Here is a 20,684-nt window from a genome sequence, read left to right as displayed (position 1 = left end):
TGCTTAGCCTCAGTTTATAATTACCAGCCAAAATAGAGAATAGATAAACTAATTGATAAGATGCAATACAATAACCATTTACATATTGATATGATACAATTCAAGCCTGCGCCAATGGTTGAACAGTATTCGAATTCAATTTCAATGAAACAAGAGGTTTGGGTACTACTACTTTACGACAACGTAAGCTGTAAACTTAGATCACTTAGTTTGTGGTCCGTTTATTTGTGACAGAACAATGCAGGCTCAGGAAAAGGCGCGATCATTGGGTGATTGGTCGCTCTCACGGGTTAAACCAGCGTTTCGCGAGCAATCCGAACATATGCAAGATACAGTGATTTTTATCGACAATGATTAGTTGATGACTTGAAATTGACTCGTGGATTTTGCTCCGAGTCAATCCACATTTTTGATACGCCGAGTCAAGTCAAGTCAAGTCATTTTAGCAAAGTGAGTCGAGTCAAGTCATACGAAAAAGGTGACTCGAGACATCCCAACACTGCAACGAAGTCTCATTTTCACTAACGTACGGTGCGTAGCTTTGTACTACGCTTCGTATGCTGCGGTGGAAAATACAGTCGAGACTATAATTTTCGTTGATAAAATAACTCTAAATAGCAAGTAGTGCATAATTTCGGCACTAAAATGACTCGTCTCTCGCTAGCCGACTTGAATCAATAGAATTAATACTAGGATCAGAATTCACGCTAAAGATAAAATTACGTGACTTCTTCAATGTACCAAAATTGAGTCCACGACTTACAGAAGCATTTGAAAAGTTGACAGGGGCCGAATTTTTTTTCAACCATAATGAGAAGTTACGGTGGTCAAAGCAGCCAGTGTTGCTCTGCCACTCAAGTAGCAATAACACCGTAGATTTATATCTACTCCATTACAAGTGAAAATTTCAACGACATGTAAGTAGCCTACAACTTGAAAGGTCTGAAAAGCACTCCGGTAGTTCAGAAAGGTATATTTGGTCGAGTGGTCTCATACTTTCAGCATCTGAAGTGGATACTTCCGAAATGAGCAAGACGTATCTACTATATTCGCTACTAACACAAAATTACTAACAACACTATACGGATAGGTAGCATCTTCGAAAACACGCTCAGTCTAGTAATACAGAGGCTATTTCAAGCGGTTCATATGGCAAATTGTAAACAGTAAGTAGTTTCGCCTAGAAATGATAAAACAGAAGTGGAAGTAATCAAAAGACCTATAACAACCGACTTGAGTGCTTCGGAAAAGTAAAAATGCTTCGCTACCGACCACCTCATATCTTTCTATGCCGGGTCAATCACAGAAGTTTTCATAACAGTGGGAAGCACATTCACATTGGACATTTCCGGTAACCTGTTAAACTTGCATCGCTGCAGAATCGCAGTCTTTGTTTTGGTGCTTCGAAGACTTTGCAAAGCCAGTTTGTTTCCCCATCATTTGAACCCGTTCCTCGTACCGGTACATGGTCTTGTATTCGGTCCAGTACTGGTCGACAATTCTCAGGTACCACAACCCGAAAACGAGACCGATTATCTGAAAATAGTACGGCCGCTTTGGAATGTAATGCTCGTGAAGAACTGCATTTTTTTTAAATCATGCAGACTTGTACACCGAGATAACACCGACTGTGCGGCAGTGTGACAAGGTGATATTTGATGCCACTATCCCAGCGATACCACAAGGTTTGAAAATGACCAGTCAGGAGTACACAAGTGGATTTCAATATAAATTTATATTTCAACTTTCAAGTACCACATACATCAGTATAATTAACCCCGTCAGATCACAGATATATGCCTACTAGTGAGAGTAAGGCCGAAAAATGATTCATACATTAAAACTCAGGTAGTAGTGTTATAATTATAAGTAGTTGAACAATATGAAATAGAATTTTCCACAGTAAAGGCGTCTTTGAAATATAAATCCAGTCACTATGACAGTACACATCACAATGTCGAAAATATTGGGCTGCGACTGCCTCAATCCTTACTGTAGTGCAAAAAAAGCAGATCAGTCATTAATTTATAGTCACGAAATCAAAATTGATGACCCTTTTTTGAGCAGAAACACGCCGCCCGCCGGTATTACAGAAATTTGGCTGACAAAGCAAACTTGCCCAGGTCCGAAATTTCGGGAACGATTTTTGATTCATGATTCGAATTTGTGAAGTATACCTCATAAGGGGAACACTGTTTCGCAAAAGATAGATGAGCAATTGAACATGAACACATTAATTAGGACTTTTGTCACTGCCACAGATATTCGTTGCAATGAGTTGATACCCAACTTGCACAGCACATGCAAATGACATGCATGCATACAGTTTGCGGGCAAGTAATTACCTCACAAATCATGCGGCCTCCCTCCCTAGTGTTTTCCATGAACATACACATTACGTTTATGGTTAGCGACCCAAAAGAATTTACAATTGACAGAAATAGTATCCACAAGGTATCACGATGAACACAAGAATGCAACAGCTGACATGGAAATGAATGATTAAATACAATGGTAAATCAATGAGACCTCATATGAATGCATAGATTGTAAGACAGTTGATCGCATTGAAAAAAACACAAGAAAATATATACCCAACTTACATGATGCACAAATAATACAGTAGGCCTACCATACAAATTCTCATAAAAAAAGGTAGTTCACGCAGAAGATATCACACTGAATGGAACAAATTTAGGTAGTAAAGCTATAATTACATGTGGTTGAAGAATATAAATAGAATTTTCCACAGTTGATACGTCTCTGAAGTATAAACCCAATTAATATAGGTGTTCTGTACAGTGTTACTTTAACGTCATCACAATGATTGCTTCCTACTTAAATTGAAAATTGCGAGCTATCACCAATATCAGAAATAATATAACATAATATACTATCGATATCATGGGTATTATCAGTTTTTCAAATGCGTAAAATGTGCATGACTCGAGACTAAGATGGCCAAGACAGACATTTCATTGTAACTTCGAAGTATAGTTAAGTCACCCTTTTATTGGTATTTCGTCTATCAGTACTGAACCTGATACTTGGAAAATAGGGCCAGAAATTGTTAGGACTGAGGAAAATTACGATATTATAGATGCGAGCCATTCTATATCACTCAAGCAGAGTTGAAAGGGGGTTGAACCAGATTGAACTCAAAACTGAACAGTGTATAATGACTTGGACTCGAGTCACAACACTACGACTCGAACTTGACTTGGGTGGTGAATTGAAAATGGCGCGACTTGACTCGAGTCAAAACTATAAAAGTGAGATTGACTTGTGGCTCGGTGCCTTGTGACTTGGTTACAACCATGAATAACACTTGTAGACATTCGGCTATAGGGTCAAGAACGGCATATTAACCATCACAGGTCTGTAATTTCATCACTGGACGATGTCACTAATGACAGCAATACGTCTCCTGCCGGGATATTATAATTCTCGTCCGTAAGGGCACACGTCTGATCGCTATTTTCATCGGTGATGTCGCTAGAAGATCGGTTGTCTTCCGTAAGGAAACTCGGTTGTCTCATGTATTTCGGATAGCTCATTCTCTTTTCTTCGTCGGTATAAAGGCTCTCGTAATCAAGCGCGCGTATGCTGACGGTGTGCATTTGACGGAACTCCTTGTCGTTATGTCTCGACAGTATTTTCTCGATCGTGACAACGTAGGACATTCCTAGGAACACGCCCGTTACCTGGAGACAAACACGGTAACAGCGCTACACGCAGAGTTAAGTCGCAGTGGTTGTCAGCTCTCAAACTGAAATTAGGATCGGAAACTGAAAAAGCTCTTGCTTACTGATGCGCTTCATTTCCAAGAAAAAATGTGCTGTACCGACATAGCAACAATGAATTCCAAGACTTTTATATAAGAGTCATTTACTACAAATACCATAGTGTAATAGAGATTCATTTTTGGCAAAATATAATGCCAAAATCAATATGCGTAGACTGCATAATGTCTTCTATGGTGTGAATAATTACAATTATTAGCCAGTCACTTTTCGGCTGAGTATAAGTTAAGTATCCAAGTATACTCCCTATTACATAAAATGCAGAGTGGCAAGTAGCTCACAAAAATATGACATACCGGCACCGCACTATTTCAAAAGCTTGCAAGGTCTCAGAAAAGAATTCGTAACAGATGTGCAATAAGTTCGATTTCGTTAAATGCGGAGATTCACTGAGCAGTGAACCAGCTTATCAATGGGAAGCGTGCTTATGAGCAAACGAAAGTTAACAAGAAAAAAGCGTGTTTTACATACGAGTAATCAAGTACACTATAGCGCAAATATGTCGAATTGATCTAGGTAGGCGAAAAGTGAAATAATTTGCTGTAAACGGAAAATAGAAATGGAAGAACAGCCAAGTACATAAATGATTAACAAAATCAACTGATTTCAGTGTTGCACACACAAATTTTAATGTTATTGTGTCCTCAAATATTCTACAGCCTCTATGAACATAAATTTGACTTCAGACGTAAAACATTCATGCACATAATTCTCATGCAGATATCCGATGACAAAATTAACTTTCACCGAAATGAAATAGGATGCAGGGAAGCTGTGAACATGAAAACATAAAAAGTGAAGGTGCGCGTGCAGAAACTTAAATCATTTCATCGCATCGCGCAGGATAAAAGTAAGTCGCTCTTACCTGAGGCAGTAGTATTCCCAATAATATCCCGGCGAGTATGTTTAGATTCGCAAATAAAAAATCCAACACCGAATTCAAACAGCCTTCGACGTAGATAATCTGGATGGCTTCCAACTCCTGTTGGGAAACGGCTCAAAGTTAAAGTACGTTTTTCTGTCCAGAGCTGTGCATTCTGTACATTTAAAAAACTTTAATTTTTGTCAATTCGAAAAAACTAGGAAATGGAATTAAAGTCCCAAAAATCAGGTTCAGTACATATCGGCAGACAAAGAAAGAGAAAATGTTTTTATTCATTATCGCAAAAAAAGAAAAAAATGACAAAAACTTCACATGATACGGAAAGTATTGACATATCGAAGTAATGAAATGAAGTTAAAAACGAAAGAATAGTAATACAAAATGCATAAATGCAAATGAACATGCAGTCGCATAATGTCTACGCCTTTTAATTGTGAGATGAAGCCGCAGCGAAGTGATCCGTTTATCATTGCAATGCCTGTACAGTAGGGCTAGCTTCAAAAATGACTTTTTTTCTCAAATCGTACTGGCTACTTGATAAAATTGTTAGGTTACCTAATTTAAGCCTACACACAAAATTTGGTTCAATTCCAGCCAGTGGAAGCGGAGTTATCGCCGTCGAAAAATTTGGATTTGAATAAAATAGTATTTACAGCACTGTACTTGACCGATTCTTCGTTTATTTATTATAGTTGTGCTCACCGTAAACACTATTTTATTCAAATCCAAATTTTTCGACGGCAATAGCTCCGCTTCCACTGGTTGGAATTGAACCAAATTTGGTGAGCATCGTTTCTATAGACATCCTAACACTTTCATGGGGTGAACAGAAAATTTTCAAATTTTTTATTATTTATTTTTATATAATATATAGAAACTTACTTCTCCTGTAGCAAAGCGGTTACTGGCTGGAATTGAACCAAATTTTGTGTGTACGCTTAAATTAGGTAACCTAACAATTTTATCAAGTAGCCAGTACGATTTGAGAAAAAATGTCATTTTTGAAGAGCCCTACTGTACAGTATACACTGAGCCTGGCTCGTTTTGCACTACACCAGAAATTAGATTAGAATTAAAATTAAATCACAGAAACATTTCACAAATTACTTAGTCCAGGCGTTCTCAACCTGGGGGGCGCGGCAGGCTCTCAGAGGGGGCGCAAGAAATTGATAAGTCTGCATAAATTGTGACTAAACATGTGTTTCACAACCATTCTGGAATAACGATTGTTGAAGATTAAACTTATTTCGTATTCTAGAAAGCTTGCCAAACTCAAACTCCAGCAGCGGCGCTCAACGGAGTATAGGCTGACTTCAACTTCATTTGAGCAAATTTTTGATATTCTTTGAAGATGTAGAGCAATTCCTACGTGCAAGTCATTCATTACTTTATAGCTTTGGCAGTAGCCTAAATCTCGGTGCGCTAGGTAGCTGCTGTTATAGCTGGCGAACTGCACTGCCTAAGACAGACTTCGATGCAATATAGGTTGCCCGGTTTCGCCTTCAATTAGGCTATAAATCAACACAATTTAATTCATTTCAAAACTGATCAATTTTAGCATGGCAGGACAGAACGACTCTCTGTAGTCACTACCAGCATCAGGATTAGTCTCACTGCAACCTACCTTGAAATTAATTGATGTCCTGTTCAATGTTTTTTTGTTATTTTCAAACAAGTTTAGGTAAATTTGTCAGCAATGTAAAAGACTCAACAACTGGAATGCGGATTAAAAATTGCCTAAGATATACCTCATGTATACTATTCGATCCCAGGTTGGGCAACCTGCGGCCGTAGAAGGGAATTTGTGCGGCCGTCGACGCCTAATTCAATTAGTATGTGTTGGCGGCAGTTTGCAATTACGAATTCACTCCCGAATTTTCGAGAGATTTTATTTAATCTTGAAATTTTCTTCGCGCTCCGCGCAATTCAGCAAGACTTCATTTTTCAATTCTAAAACAGTCGTGCCCTTCTTAATCTGAGCCGGAATGGGAATCGTCAGGAAATAACAATTCATTCGCGGGTCTGAACAATTTTCGCGCTCCGCACGACAATATGCACTCCCAGCAACTATTCATAACTTTGCTACTCGCGATTTCGGTGCGTACAATAGGCCGTTGTGAAAAGCAGAATAGTACGGAGTTCACCGGGAATGGATATGGACAGTAGGGCTCTTCAAAAATGACTTTTTTTCTCAAATCGTACTGGCTACTTGATAAAATTGTTAGGTTACCTAATTTAAGCCTACACACAAAATTTGGTTCAATTCCAGCCAGTCACCGCTTTGCTACAGGAGAAGAAAGTTTCTATTTACTATATAAAAATAAATAATAAAAAATTTGAAAATTTTCTGTTCATCCCATGAAAGTGTTAGGTTGTCTATAGAAACGATGCTCACCAAATTTGGTTCAATTCCAACCAGTGGAAGCGGAGTTATTGCCATCGAAAAATTTGGATTTGAATAAAATAGTATTTACGGTGACCGATTCTTTGTTTATTTATTATAGTTCTGCTCACCGTAAATACTATTTACTTCCAATCCAAATTTTTCGATGGCAACAACTCCACTTCCACTGGTTGGACTTGAGCCAAATTTGGTGAGCATCGTTTCTATAGATAGACAGCCTAACACTTTCATGGGGTGAACAGAAAATTTTCAAATTTTTAATTATTTATTTTTATATAGTAAATAGAAACTTTCTTCTCCTGTAGCAAAGCGGTGACTGGCTGGAATTGAACCAAATTTTGTGTGTAGGCTTAAATTAGGTAACCTAACAATTTTATCAAGTAGCCAGTACGATTTGAGAAAAAAAGTCATTTTTGAAGAGCCCTAATGGACAGTTTACCATAGGTATTTTGGGTCCAGGCCGATCATTGCGGCTATGCCCTGGAACGCGGCCTTAGGCTACATAAGTAATCGAAATGCGGTAACCTCTGTATTAGATGATGTGCTCTTTTTGACATGACGATAAATGTAAGGGGGTCAGGGGGGGCGCCATTTTTTTGACCATCGCCAAGGGGGGCGCTTGTCAAAAAAGGTTGAGAACCGCTGACTTAGTCGAATAGACAACCAAAATTATCTAGTCGCATAAGCCCGATTGTCGTACCTTCATTTTAAGGGTATCGTATCCGCACATAGAATTGATGTTGACGGTGAAATTTTCCGGTCTGCAACAAGAGTACGGCACGCCACAAGCCTTGGGTCCCGGCGACGAGCAATTGTGATAAATATTCGCTTCCCAGTCGCGATAATAGTCTCCTCCGCAGCATTCGAACTGAAGATATTGATTTTATGGATTATTATATCATGATTGCTACAGTTGATACATTTGGCGGCGAATAAAACGTCATAATGTACTTCAGCATTGTGGTATAATGTGGCCTGCGTCGTCGCTAAGTTTTGTGTACAATGTACATAAATATATCAATTCACTGAAATGTAGGATTGGAATTAGCGATATGACGCCACATGACGTCACGAGGTTCACGTTCGCACAGAACCTTTCAAAAAGGTTCGCGTTCACACGAACCTGAACCTTTCAGAGGTTCACACCGTCACTGACCAGTAGCATTGGTAAGAAATTTAGCATTACTCACTTCTCTCTGCACGTAATCAACCACATCCTTTAAATCTTGGTCCTCGTAATAGGTGGCGAGCCCCTTTGTGATGTACCGATTCACAAAATCTTTTGCCTGATAAGAGTACAATGTGTGTACTTACGGAAAATGGCTACTAGAGTATCCAGTTCAATCAATAATAGTCCTACAATATCTGCATGTCAAAGGATTATGGGAAACTCAATTTGCAAAATACTCAACTTGAATTTTTACAATAAAGTAACATCACTCATTTCACTGAAATATAGACAACTGATTTCAGATAAAAGAACTGAAGCCTTTTCATTATCAAGGGCAATACATAAAATAAATAGGGAGAAGGTGAAACAGATTTTACATCCATTGATTCTACATGTAAGAAGAATCTCGTTTTGTAAAACCCAAACTTTTATGAAAGTTCATATCATATATAATTATTTGCATTGATTCCCAATTGTTTATATTCCTCGAAATGAGAGAGAATTTGGTTCAATATCATTTCAATTCCTAAATAAGTAAGCGGTTGCATTGGACGTACTGTACATGATTTTAACAGCAGTGTTACGTTACAGTCCACAACTTTGAGTATGAGTGTATGACGCTATGAATAACACCGCTAAGAGATAGTTCACGAACCTGGAACCAGTACATTTTAGTCACAACTATACTGGATTTTGGTGTCCAAAGCAAGAACCATTCATCATTCATACGCCATCAAGTTTCAATCGTGAATTTGGACGATAGGCTACCAGGTTTGACAGTATCCAATTCATGGCACCAATAAAATTCACAGTAGGCCTATTACATAAGAATTCACAGTAGGCCTATTACATAAGAACTCACAGGGTCCTTGAACACAAAAGCCAGTATCCCGCACACCAGCTCCACGACCACGAAGATCAATATTGAATACACAAACTGAAAAGAGACACGTTCAGATTTTAAATTTCGCAAATATTTGATAACGCATGGGTCCATCATTTCCCGCGGTTGCCGTGAATCAAATTATTACATATTAGGCGTGTCCATGTCCAACCAGAGTAAACACTGTCGTAAGATATGATGTCACTGTTAGCCGATGTGAGTAATGGTGTAAATTTGTCATCAGTCTCAGTCATACAACCTAACTTGTAGTAATAGGCGTCATGAGATTACCTAAAAGGATCTGAAGAGCTTCTTGGAGGTACAGAACTTCAATTTACAATTGTATAGTATATTCATATTGTAATGAAACTGAATAGTTTCGGCTGACACTCGCCACGTGATTATCATCGTTCGATAATTAGTAGAGAATTGGAATGAACATTGTATATCAACAATCATATCGCAAAATATGAAGCCACCGGCACGAAATTTTGAATGATCGGAGCAAAGAGAGCGCTTAAGCTCAATGTACAATTTTTAGATGGTACCGATGGACATTGACACTTTCAGTTGGGGGATTTGCAGTCGACTTTCATCAAAATACACCAACCAAGTGTGCGCCAACAAAATGAGTTTGTGTACCATTTAAAAATAGTACACTAAGCTTAAGCTCTCTCTTTGCCCTGATTATTCTAAATTTCATGCCGGTGATGTTATATTTTGTGATACGATTGTTGATATGCAATGTTCTTCCCAATTCTCTATTAGTTGCTAACAATTACCCCTAACGTGGGTCAGCCAAAAATATTCGGGTTCCTTTCAATATCAATACACTATTCAATTGTATAAAAAGATCATGTTGATGTACACTCCAAATAAATTGAGTGTACAGTAGACCGACGCTGATGAAGTTTTGAATTACCGTCTCAAACTATAGAGGAAACAAATTCATAATAATAAGCTTGTGTTGGTAGAACATTTTCGCACATTCTCTGAATAATTACTGGATAGCGGTTCATTTAAAAGCAGAGTTGGTCAGCATGATTATAATGACTCGGGTAATTGCGTACGACTCGACTTTAACGAAATATATTGTTCACGCCATACCTTACCTAATTCCCTGAAGTGAAGACCCGATAAGACCTTTGTGAGTCGTATATTTTGTCGTGTGAACGTAGATAACAATTTGGGCAAGTACTCTCTCGTGGCTATGAGAGACGGTCATTCTATTCATGATTGTTCGCTGATTCGGAAGTCGATTGCATTGCCGTACGTCAGTGGTTCCCAACCTTTTTCCGCCCACGTACCATTTAGCGGTTTTATGCAGTGCTCGCGTACCACCTGTACTTAAGTTCCATTATTCATGACGTCATAATCACGTATGTGACCCATGTGAGGTGTAATCAGGGCCGTAGCAGCACTTCGTTAGCCCCCCCCCAAAAAACCGTTGACCTTTGGCCCCCCATATGATGATAAATCGAACTTATGTGGGGATTCACCCCCAGACCCCCCTCAGGCTACACGCTGTTTACTGCTACTTAACATGTACTTTGGGGGCGTTTACACAGTCAGTTTTTCTCGCCTAAACGCTCCAAGCGCGAAAAATTTCTATAATACATTATGGAATCGGTTAATATGATCGGGAATTGCATATATCTTGCTCTCAATTTTTATCCTCTCTCTGCTCACGTAATCAGATTTACAGGTAGAGCTGAGTGAGGTGTCTTGGAAACTGGAGGGCCCGTTGTTATGACTCCGTAGCATGATGTTATTTCATGGCCTACTGTCTGCTATATCAAAAAATATAGAATCGCCTAAATGTAGGCTACTAAACGATTTCAAATTGGTATTTCTTCATTGGCATATAATTTTTCCGTGCGGGGTGGTATTTTTCTTGTGAGGTTCAGATTGCCAAGACAGGAACATTCGACGCCAGTCATTTAGGTGCCTATGGACAATTGAACCTATATATGTATTTTGTATATATAACGAAGTTTCCGGTCAGCATAAGGGCAGTCTTTTTCGGCCAATATTTTCTCGCTGCCGATCGTTCTGGCACACTTCTTTGAGTCGCATGTTACATGGCCTAAAACTTGTGTGGTGGTACATCGTGGCGCGGTAATGGCCAATGCCGATATGCCCATTTCTATAAATCTTGCGTATTTTTTCTTGGGGAAAGAAATCAAGATATTCGGCAACTTGAAATCGCGCGTAGCGTGAAAAAAAAAGGGAAAAAGTTGCATAAATTTTCAAACAATACTCTATAATTTATGCTAATTCATTTAATAATTTTGGGCCGCCTTCAATCTCGCCCCCCCTCCCCAACTGAGGGGTTTGTGGTGCGAAAGTTACGGTCCTGGTTGTATTAACAACAAATGTCAATTTATTTATTGCGATTGCTGCATTTTGTTTATTTGTCTATATGCGTGGCATATACGTTTGCTCACAGCGTATCGAAAGTCATGCGTGTGCGCAAGTCGATTTTGTTTCTTCGACTTGATAGTCATCGGGGATGAAAATCCTTGCTCGCACTCCCACGTAAAAGGGAAAATTAGCAGCTTGGGAATAGCGCGAGAACCTATAGCGTTGAGTACGAGGAGGCCATGCTACGCCAGGAGTTTATTCGAGAACAATCTTTGTGTTTCGTCTTTGCTGTCTGGTAATCTTGGATATCTATGACCCGACAGGAAGGTCTGCTGGATTAACAGAGGATGGATCGGTCATTTAGGCACAACATGTCCCATCCGGAAAGTAATGCCTCAACTCAGCATTGAGCAGTGAGAGGAGATCTATGATTTCACGGGAAACTACTCGCGTACCACCTGGAATGCCTTCGCGTACCACTAGTGGTACACGTACAACAGGTTGGGAACCACTGCCGTACGTGATTCAATAAAGTACAAATCGTGGAGACAGGAACAAAATATATTCGTCAGTGTGATTCATCGAATAAGTGTGAAATAGACAGGTCGTGGTACGTCAGCCAACAAGGCCGTACGGCGTGGCTACGCCGGTCCGTCGAACGAAAGAAGAAACACGCAGCGAATTGTAAACGCAACCTTCTGGAGTCAGATATAACACAACTATAACATCTACAAACATTCGCTCTGCGTTATATGGTGACCCCGACGTGATGGCAAAGTATAGTTTAGTAAAGTAACTTGCAATCATTGGTTTCTAAACCCAGGTAGGGGTGGCATTTCCTGCGGGTCAAATACTGCGCTGCTTGCAGATGTAGGACGCAGGTTCTTATATAGAATGATGTTTTGTTAAGAGATGTGTGCGGATAAACCCGTAGCAAGAAGGCTACCCTATTTATTCGATGCCATGATGCATCCAATAGCGAAATAGCTTGATATGTATGTGTGATGAATAATGATATATTGCAAGTCTTATGAAGAGATATTAGGCCTCTGCTATACGACGATACTTTATGTTGACTATATCATTGAGAAAATATGCACCGCGGTAGTGCATGATATTTGCAAACATTGCTTTGCATGTAATACAATAAATAGGGCACACTCTCGTTCTGTTGGTATATACCTATGCTAAATGCTACGTGATATGAATTAGGAAGTTTCATATCAATTTAGAATAAAATGATTGCAGGTGGAAATTCGATTTTTTTTTGACCACTTCTACCTACCGTAACAGTTTTAGGATTTTACGCAAAACTAGACCTACAATAGTAGAATACTGCTTTCAGCCTTTCATCTTCTATAACTGTTGAAAGTAATTTTGACATGCCTCGCAAATTGCTACTTCTACTTGTAATTAAAAATAAATTCATAACGTTACTGCTACTTCTAATTGAGCAGCAACGAGGACCACCTTAACCACCTCTGTTTAACAGCAACAAACTAACAATTCAAGTACAAACATCCTTGAAATCAATCACAATTAGAAATCACACAGAATAGTACATTCGCATCGAATAAAAAACCTGAATATTTTCGGCTGACACTAATCAGCGGTAATCGTCAGCTACTAGTAGAGAATCGGAGAGAACATTGTCTCCTGATGATGAGAGATTAGGGACATACTCTTCTACGAGAAGATTTATTAGATTATAAGAATTTAATCCCAACTACATCTGCTGTGTTCAAGAGGTCTTCCCAACAGCGCATTGTAAGGCAAATCTTGTTAATTTACTGTTTCAATAATCGGGATAAAACATATATCAACAATCGTATCAACAAACATGACGTCGAGGGCTTGAAATTTCGAATAATCAGGGCGAAGAGATCGTTTAAATTCAGTGTAGCCTACTATTTTCAGATGATACACAAACTATTTGTGTTGGCATATTTTGATAAAAGCCAACTCCATGGCACACATATCAAAGTGTGATTATTTGTCTTATTTTTGTATATTGAAGTTCTGTACCTCCAAGAAGCTCTACAAATCACAAAAAATGAAGACAGAATCCATGCTATCGTCAGCAGTTATGTATCAATTACAATATAAATTCTAAATCAAAATCTCACCACTTTCAGAAAACATAGGTTGTCTCGCAGAGCCCCGACAAATCCAAGTGTTGCGAACACCAACGAAAACGTTCCCATTAAACACAGAACCACGGAAGGCGTAAGTAAAACAAAGTCGGCATGGCTGGAGTATTCTTGTCGCATTATTCCCGAATATATTCCTAATAAGAGGAAAACGCATCCTAGAACCTGTAAAGGGACATATCTTTCTTGTAATAACTGCATAGTGTTGGATAAACAAAGTTTCAAGTCATAAATTCAAATGATAGTCCTACAATTTTGCCGTAACGGAATACCATATAACTTAATGGTAATGTGAGATGCATATTGCATATACTAATGTTAGCCAGCCTACAAACTTGGTACAATAATTCTTCTCCAGCTTCAATAGGAATTATGCAAAAACTTGCACCAACTGAAATAGTTTTTAGGTTCTGGGAAAGGAAATTCCAAATAATATCTCCTAATACTAGTGTAATTTCGACTCTTTTTCAACAAATAGCTGCAACTATGATGGATTGCAAATTGTGCACTTATGACAGCACAGGGAAATGGCACAAGAATATAAGGTATATAATGAAATACAGGAAATAAAAACTTATCTAAGTTCAGGTAATACATCTCGAAATAAGTTAGTCGCGAGTCTTGACAACAATATATTCAAAACACTTTGGTGTTATTACCCAGAAAAAGAAGTTGTACAAAAGCAGGAGGTTTTTCAGCCATATATAAACACCTTCGTCGTTACATCCCATGCACCAACAGCACAGGCAGACTTTTAAATGACGGCGACTTCCATCCACAGTGTCACCTTCGGAAAAAAATGCCAGATTATACAAAGAAAGGATATATTTATTCTGCTAATTACTGTCAATGTGTAAGCAAAAGTGGATGCATTCAGGCTGAATATTTCTTAAATTTCTATTTTGATGTACCGTAATTCTGACATTCGCTACTGATGAGAGTCAGTTGAAAAGCTTTTATTAAATATATTTACTGTATGAACATATTGCTTCATGAAGATCAAATTGATACAAAGATTTTTTTCATAAATATAAACGTAAGATACATTGATGTAATATCTTATGCATCATATATATATAGGCTAAAGCAATCAGCTGATATATAGGACAAGGACAAGATAGCCTATGTAAAAGAAATGCTGTTGACGGCAACCAATGCACTATGGGTAGGGCTGAGTACAGCGATTTAAAAAGGCTACTCCAACCAATCATGTATTAAATGTAGGTTACTGATTCGAGCATAAAGAGTAGATATTTCAGAGTAACAAAATTCTAAGCCCTTCGTACTAAGAGTAATTTTATCAACAAGAACTGGAATTTCTATATTTTGTTTTCAAGATGATAGCCTTGAAACGAACACACACAGCATATGATTGCAAAGTACAATGAAATAGTCATGGCCAAGAAAGAAATAATTTATTTTGATGAAGTGTGCCTGGTGTTAATTTCTTTGTGGTCGTAAATCTTACATATTTGAACTTTTCAATTATATATTTTACTGTTACATGGCATAACAGGCCACACTCAGATACTCGAGTCTGAATGGAATCAGTTGGGTACTCGCATATAGGCTACTTTTGGCAAGTTATTGGTTCTAGACTGATTTAGGTACCACAATCTATACACCATAGTGTTGAAGGTCTTAGTATATTAGGAGTCACGGTCACAACCAATGTTCCCTCTAAGCTGGGCACGTGCGCAAAAAATCTGAAGTGATGACCTTTTTTAGTCGTTACAGACTGTTGTCCAAGGGTCTGCGCAGTGGAATGGTGAGTGTGCGCAGACTCGTCAAAAATTAGAGGGAACATTGGTCACAACCTTTACACACAGGGCTGGTAATGCAACCAGTCAACCAAGATTTAGGTCAGTCCAACTGAAAATTGACAAACACAGCTTACCATCTGTTTGTACAACATTCTCTTGCCTGCCTATGATTCCACAGCAGCAAACGCATTCACTTTGTGTATCTCCTTCTTTGTATGGCATTGTGTTACTGCAAGATTTCAGTGAAAGTACCTAAAACAAATTTACTGGAATGATACATATGCTGCATCATTGTGAATAAATGAGAAATACGGTATACCTACAGTGCTGACTGACACTGCTGAGTGGCGGGGAGTGCTCTATCTACTATTTAGAACCAACTAAATTTAAACAAACTACACATAATCCCTCCAGTTGGCAGTTGTGAGGACATACTCAGGCTTTATGTGAAAGTCGGTAATTTCAGAACGTATAATCTACTACTATAGCCATTCAGGTCATAGTTTGAAACAAATCATACCATCAAGCCCCGAGGTCAACAAATTACTATATTTCTGTTTGGCTGTGCGCTGAACAGCTCATGTCTAATAATCTTACGTAGGTGACGCGTTATCCTGACTTGACACACGTGGATATCGCAATGTGCTGGCAAACTTGATGCAAACGGGAAGCTTCCAATTTTATATATATACCTTGCAGCTTTTCGAACACTTTGACTTGAATATGGCAAGTTTTTCAGCGACGCTGTTAACAAGATTAAAGCCTAATCATCCAGAAGTTGTCGGTAAACTACCCCGTTCTTCCATCATGAGGAACTCCATTTTGTTTACATTAGTTACGATATTTGTTTTGGATGAATGATTAACAAACTTTAAATGAGAAATCGGTCGGTGCGAGGTATACGATCACGATGGGGTGGTTAGGGGTGATTTATGCGATGGAATTATCATAAATTGGTCTACGGATGGTAAGGAGGCAGGAAATACCCATATTTATTTATGCGGGGGAGTTAACGTAGTACGTATTAACGATAATCTAAGTAAATCTACCAGGGCGGTCCGGGCTGGATTCCAATTAGGAGGTTTTTCTGGCTCCCCCTTCCCTCGAACTGTGACATCGGGCCAAATTAAGAGACCGCAACTGGTCTTTAAGCATCCTCCTATCTGTTCATTACATCGCATTGTACATTGTGTGTCTTGATCATATGAAAATATGATATATGATCATTTGAAATATCGGCAAGAATATATTTGTACCGACTCCAGAGTCAGATAATTGCATCTCGACTCCAGACATGTGGAGAGAGTGGACCGAAACGGCCGCACCCCAAACCCCCAATGGGGGATGGGCTTGAGCTCGAAAGGGGGCCCAAAATTATTTCGTGAATAGCATTTACAAATTATGGAGTGTATTTTTGAAAATTTCGTGAAAATTTCGTGTTGCCGATTTCATGTTGCCGAATATCTTGATTATTGGGTACCCTTCCTCCAAGAAAAAACACATGATATACAGAAATGGGAAATTCTGCGTCGGAATTACTACTTTTCGGTACCGCGAAAAAGTACCATAGTTTAAAAAAATTTCCAGCAATTCGGGTGGGGCATATCTAAATTGATAGAGCAAAGCAAATTTGTTATAGGCCTATTCTATCGGGTTTTAGATCAATGCGATTATGAATTAAATCACACTGCCTTGTCGGCGTAATCCCAGATGGTCCAGGACAGTGGTTCCCAACGTGGGCGATATCGCCCCCCAGGGGGCGATTTGGCGATCTAGGGGGGCGAAAATGACGAAGGGGGCGATAGGGGGGCGAAAATGGACAAAGGGGGCGACGGGGGGCGAAAATAGCGAAGGGGGCGATAGGGGGGCGATGACGCGTCAAAACGGCTGACCTTTTTTTTTTTTTTTTTTAGTCATCCACCTAGCAATTCGGAGAGAAAAAACGTTATTTGCAACTCTGAGCGGAGAAAGATGACCTTTTTTTTTTTTTTTTTTTAGTCAACCCGCCGGTGATTACAGTCTGTTTGCCCAATTATCGGTGCACAAAATTTTGGGGGGCGATGATTGGTGTTGACCTTGAAAAGGGGGCGATGGGTCGAAAAAGGTTGGGAACCACTGGTCCAGGAGGTCAGGGTTCAGGCGGCACGGGTTGGATTCAAGGTCTGTGAACTACAATTTTCGCTATCGAAACTATAAGCACGTTATAAATTCGTTTTCGAGAATTTTGGGTCATGCAAAGCGATATTATAACATAATCCTGGTCTACTGTTCGAATTCGGTAAACTTCGGTAAACAGAGTCCTTTTAGCACAATGAAGTCAAGTCATGTTTCCTGGGCATTCCCAGATGGTCAAAGAGAGAGAGAGAGAGAGATGATATTCTTTTTCGCCTGCACCATCGAGATGCTTTGACGACGGAGTTGCGATAAGGCCCCATGAGGTCATCTAGTCTGCGCCCCTGTTTTTTTTCTCCTCCATGCTATCCGTGATTGCTGAGCGCCTAGCAGGATAGCTGCGGATTACTTACTTTATTTTCCCGGAATCATTTTCGGGATCATGGATTGTAAAATTCATTTACAGCAATTTTCAATGGTGCATAGTAAAATTAGAACATGCCTATACTACCAATACAGAAGAATTTTTATAGCGCATTTTAGTCCAATGTAGTTCTGAAGTCAACCATTACGTTTCGCCGGCGCAATATCAGATGGTAGACCTATATCTGTTGGGATTTGTGGATTTCTCCAAGGCGGCACGAGTTCAATTCCCGGCCTGGGAAATGCTTTCATTGTTACCACAAAGCAACACCATTGCCAGCAATCTTGGGTGATGCATTCCCAATTTGAACATACTACATGTCCAGTAAATGTCTTACAGTGCATTTTAGAGCAATAATGCACTCACATATTCTACCATCCCACCCCACCAACGCAATCGCAGTAGGTATAGCGGTCATGACTCTCACCCAGGTGGCCCGGGTGTAGGCCTGCACATTGAATAAAAATCAAGAAAACGGTTCGATTCCCGAACTGGTAGCGAAGGGACAACATGCACTGAAATTATTTTGCCGAAATTTAGTATATTATGCATGCCAAAAAGTTAATGTCTTATGTTGCATTTTAGACCAATACAATTATGGATTTTTCAATTCTAAGTCGTGACGCAGTCACGAATGGTGTGGGGGTTAGGATTTCTGACTTTTACCAGAGGCCTCTCGCGTTCAATTCTAGGTTGCAGGGGTAGTTTATTCGTCGGTACCTCCAAATAAAACATGGAATAAATCAGTTCCCAGCAATTTTAGGTGATGCATATATACTACGTATACTACTGCATTTAACAAATCAATACACAAACTTGGCAATTCCTAGTTTCCCCTGACAAGTGTCGGCCAAAAATATCCGGATTTATTTCATCATCATCATCATCATCATCATTGGTTTATTAGCAATTTTATCAGTTCAATACTCCACAAAAAATAGCGATACAATGAAAAGAATGGAAGATGTCGAAGCGACTAGGAGTTGTCTATGGAATCAGACACCCACCTTGGCCTTGGCGATGTAAAGGGGAGGCATGTACACTGAATGAAAGTAAGAAAGATAGTATAGAAAAAGGAAGCGACAAGAAATAGGGCGGCATGTCATGGGAAGCGAGATCGATAGGTCAGTCGTGGTCCGGTAATCTTGAGGATGGACTGTATTGTATTTTCAATATGAGTCTATTATTATTCAATTGGATACTAACATTCCAGTAACTTACACCCCAATTTAGAGAAATGCAATTATGATTTCAACTATTCTGTGCCCGTAACGTAATCCCAGATGGTCTAGGGGTCAGGATTCCTGGCTCTCACCCAGGCGGCCCGGGTTCGATTCCCGGTCTGGGAAAATATATTATTGTTATCGCGTCGCGAAGCGATACCATGGAATGGAATTCTTGCACCGACAAAAAACAATAAATTTACTGGATTCAAAAATGTGAAGAAATCACAAAATTTGAAAATATATACACCTCATCACACAAAATATGCGGTAAATCAGAATTTATGCCATCGAAGCTCCTCCAGTGCGGTCATGGGAATTAGTACTTTTCGGTACCGCGAAAAAGTACCATAGTTTAAATTAATTTCCAGCAATTTTAAGTGGTGCATATCTAAATTGATAGAGCACAGTGAATTTGTTATACGAGGTTTTAGAACAATGCAGTTATGAATTAGACCAGAGGTCTCAAACTCAAATGCGCTCGCGGGCCAATTTCCTAGTTTTGATGACGCCGCGGGCCGCAGCCTCAATAATAGGGATATTCAGTGTATAACTTCCAGGTAGGCCTAATTTGACGGGGACCTTGCAGACAGGCATTCCACAAACATTGAGGAAATGTAATTTACTATTGTACTATTCACGCTTGACACAAAAAAAATAATATTTTGAAATATTTGAATAACATTGTTTTTGTGCCGGGCATACTTTTTTAAACTAATTAGTTATAGATATCATGCGAGAGGATGCATCATGGCATCATAAAACTGTCGGGTTATAATTTGCAGCTATAGTGGACCTTTGACGAGCCACAACTTTACGCAGAATATTTGAAAATCTACTGAAGATTGATCTGATATCAGAGCATTTGAGCGGTGTAGCCTAATCCTGGTGTTGATATAGTCGTGATAAGTATAGGCTGTTGTTACCAGTGATGGGATCAAGTCACTGCCTTCGAGTCACGAGTCATTTCGAGTCATTGCACATTTTGACTCGAGTCAAGTCAAGTCAATCAATTTTCAAAGGTGACTCGAGTCAAGTCAAGTTACTCGATTTTTGGAGGTGACTCGAGTCAAGTCGAGTCAAGTCAAGTCAAGTCACGAGTCAAGTCACATTTCAAGTCAATTTGCCCTTCCGAAGTATGTATGATGCATGATTACGTCATTGCAATTTGCTAGCTGTCTGAAATACAGTTTGAGTGGTCATTGATTACGAAACGATGAAGGAAAATAGAGCTAAATATACAAGCAAGAAGGCGCTGTATCGCTCACATATACGCAGAACTGTTAAACTACGTAATTGCATAGCCTCAGCCTCAGTTAATATAGTTACCAGCCAAAATATAGAATAGAGAAACGAATTGATAAGATACAATACATTACTAATTTTCAAATAGATATGATGCCATTCGAGCCTGCGCCAATGATTGAGGACTATATAAACTATATTTTACTTCAATTTCAATAGAACAAGAGGTTTGGTTAAGGTAAGGACAGAGAACAGAAAT

General features: G+C 39.2%; 1 protein-coding gene, 2 long non-coding RNA genes and 1 other non-coding gene across 6 annotated transcripts in view; 2 read left to right on the top strand and 2 right to left on the bottom strand.

Annotated features, from left to right (window-relative positions):
- The window catches only part of LOC145435167 (uncharacterized), an 84,544-nt gene extending 82,845 nt beyond the window's left edge, over positions 1 to 1,699 (top strand). The window contains exon 3 of the long non-coding RNA XR_013913728.1: positions 1,686 to 1,699. This is a non-coding gene — a long non-coding RNA (uncharacterized LOC145435167). The remainder of the gene's footprint in view (positions 1 to 1,685) is intronic.
- LOC145435147 (tetraspanin-15-like) lies at positions 933 to 16,271 on the bottom strand. 3 transcript variants are annotated; one of them, XM_080312442.1, is made up of 9 exons: positions 16,114 to 16,271; positions 15,556 to 15,673; positions 14,318 to 14,445; positions 13,635 to 13,823; positions 9,124 to 9,198; positions 8,281 to 8,376; positions 7,791 to 7,958; positions 4,669 to 4,785; positions 933 to 1,536 (listed from the first exon to the last, which is right to left on the bottom strand). In XM_080312442.1, the coding sequence occupies exons 2-9, from the start codon at positions 15,641 to 15,643 to the stop codon at positions 1,360 to 1,362; spliced, it is 1,038 nt and encodes a 345-aa protein (XP_080168568.1). In that variant the 5' UTR covers positions 15,644 to 15,673; positions 16,114 to 16,271; the 3' UTR covers positions 933 to 1,359. The 3 variants fall into 3 exon arrangements, with proteins under 3 accessions (XP_080168568.1, XP_080168566.1, XP_080168567.1); XM_080312440.1 differs by lacking the exon at positions 933 to 1,536 and adding an exon at positions 2,947 to 3,704; XM_080312441.1 differs by lacking the exon at positions 933 to 1,536 and adding an exon at positions 2,947 to 3,704 and having other exon boundaries at positions 16,019 to 16,260.
- Positions 1,717 to 2,929, bottom strand: LOC145435169 (uncharacterized). The gene is made up of 2 exons (XR_013913730.1): positions 2,471 to 2,929; positions 1,717 to 2,366 (listed from the first exon to the last, which is right to left on the bottom strand). It is a non-coding gene; the product is annotated as an uncharacterized LOC145435169 (long non-coding RNA).
- Positions 16,272 to 19,234: 2,963 nt separating the features above from the next.
- Positions 19,235 to 19,306, top strand: Trnae-cuc (transfer RNA glutamic acid (anticodon CUC)). Its single transcript has one exon. It is a non-coding gene; the product is annotated as a tRNA-Glu (tRNA).
- Positions 19,307 to 20,684: the final 1,378 nt, after the last annotated feature.

The sequence above is a fragment of the Botryllus schlosseri genome, chromosome 3 (genome assembly GCF_051294905.1).
Source record: "Botryllus schlosseri isolate E-star chromosome 3, Bs_hap1, whole genome shotgun sequence".
NCBI classification, from domain to species: domain Eukaryota; kingdom Metazoa; phylum Chordata; class Ascidiacea; order Stolidobranchia; family Styelidae; genus Botryllus; species Botryllus schlosseri.
This window is presented reverse-complemented; position numbering and strand designations above follow the sequence as displayed.

Excerpts from the sequence above, each read along its gene's own strand:
- LOC145435147 (XM_080312440.1), bottom strand. The coding sequence starts at position 15,643 with ATGCCATACAAAGAAGGAGATACACAAAGTGAATGCGTTTGCTGCTGT. Across the intron at positions 14,446-15,555 it reads GAATGTTGTACAAACAGATG|GTGACACTGTGGATGGAAGT; the intron begins GTAAGCTGTGTT and ends TTTTTTCCGAAG. Across the intron at positions 3,705-4,668 it reads TGGGAATACTACTGCCTCAG|GTAACGGGCGTGTTCCTAGG; the intron begins GTAAGAGCGACT and ends GTTTGTCTCCAG.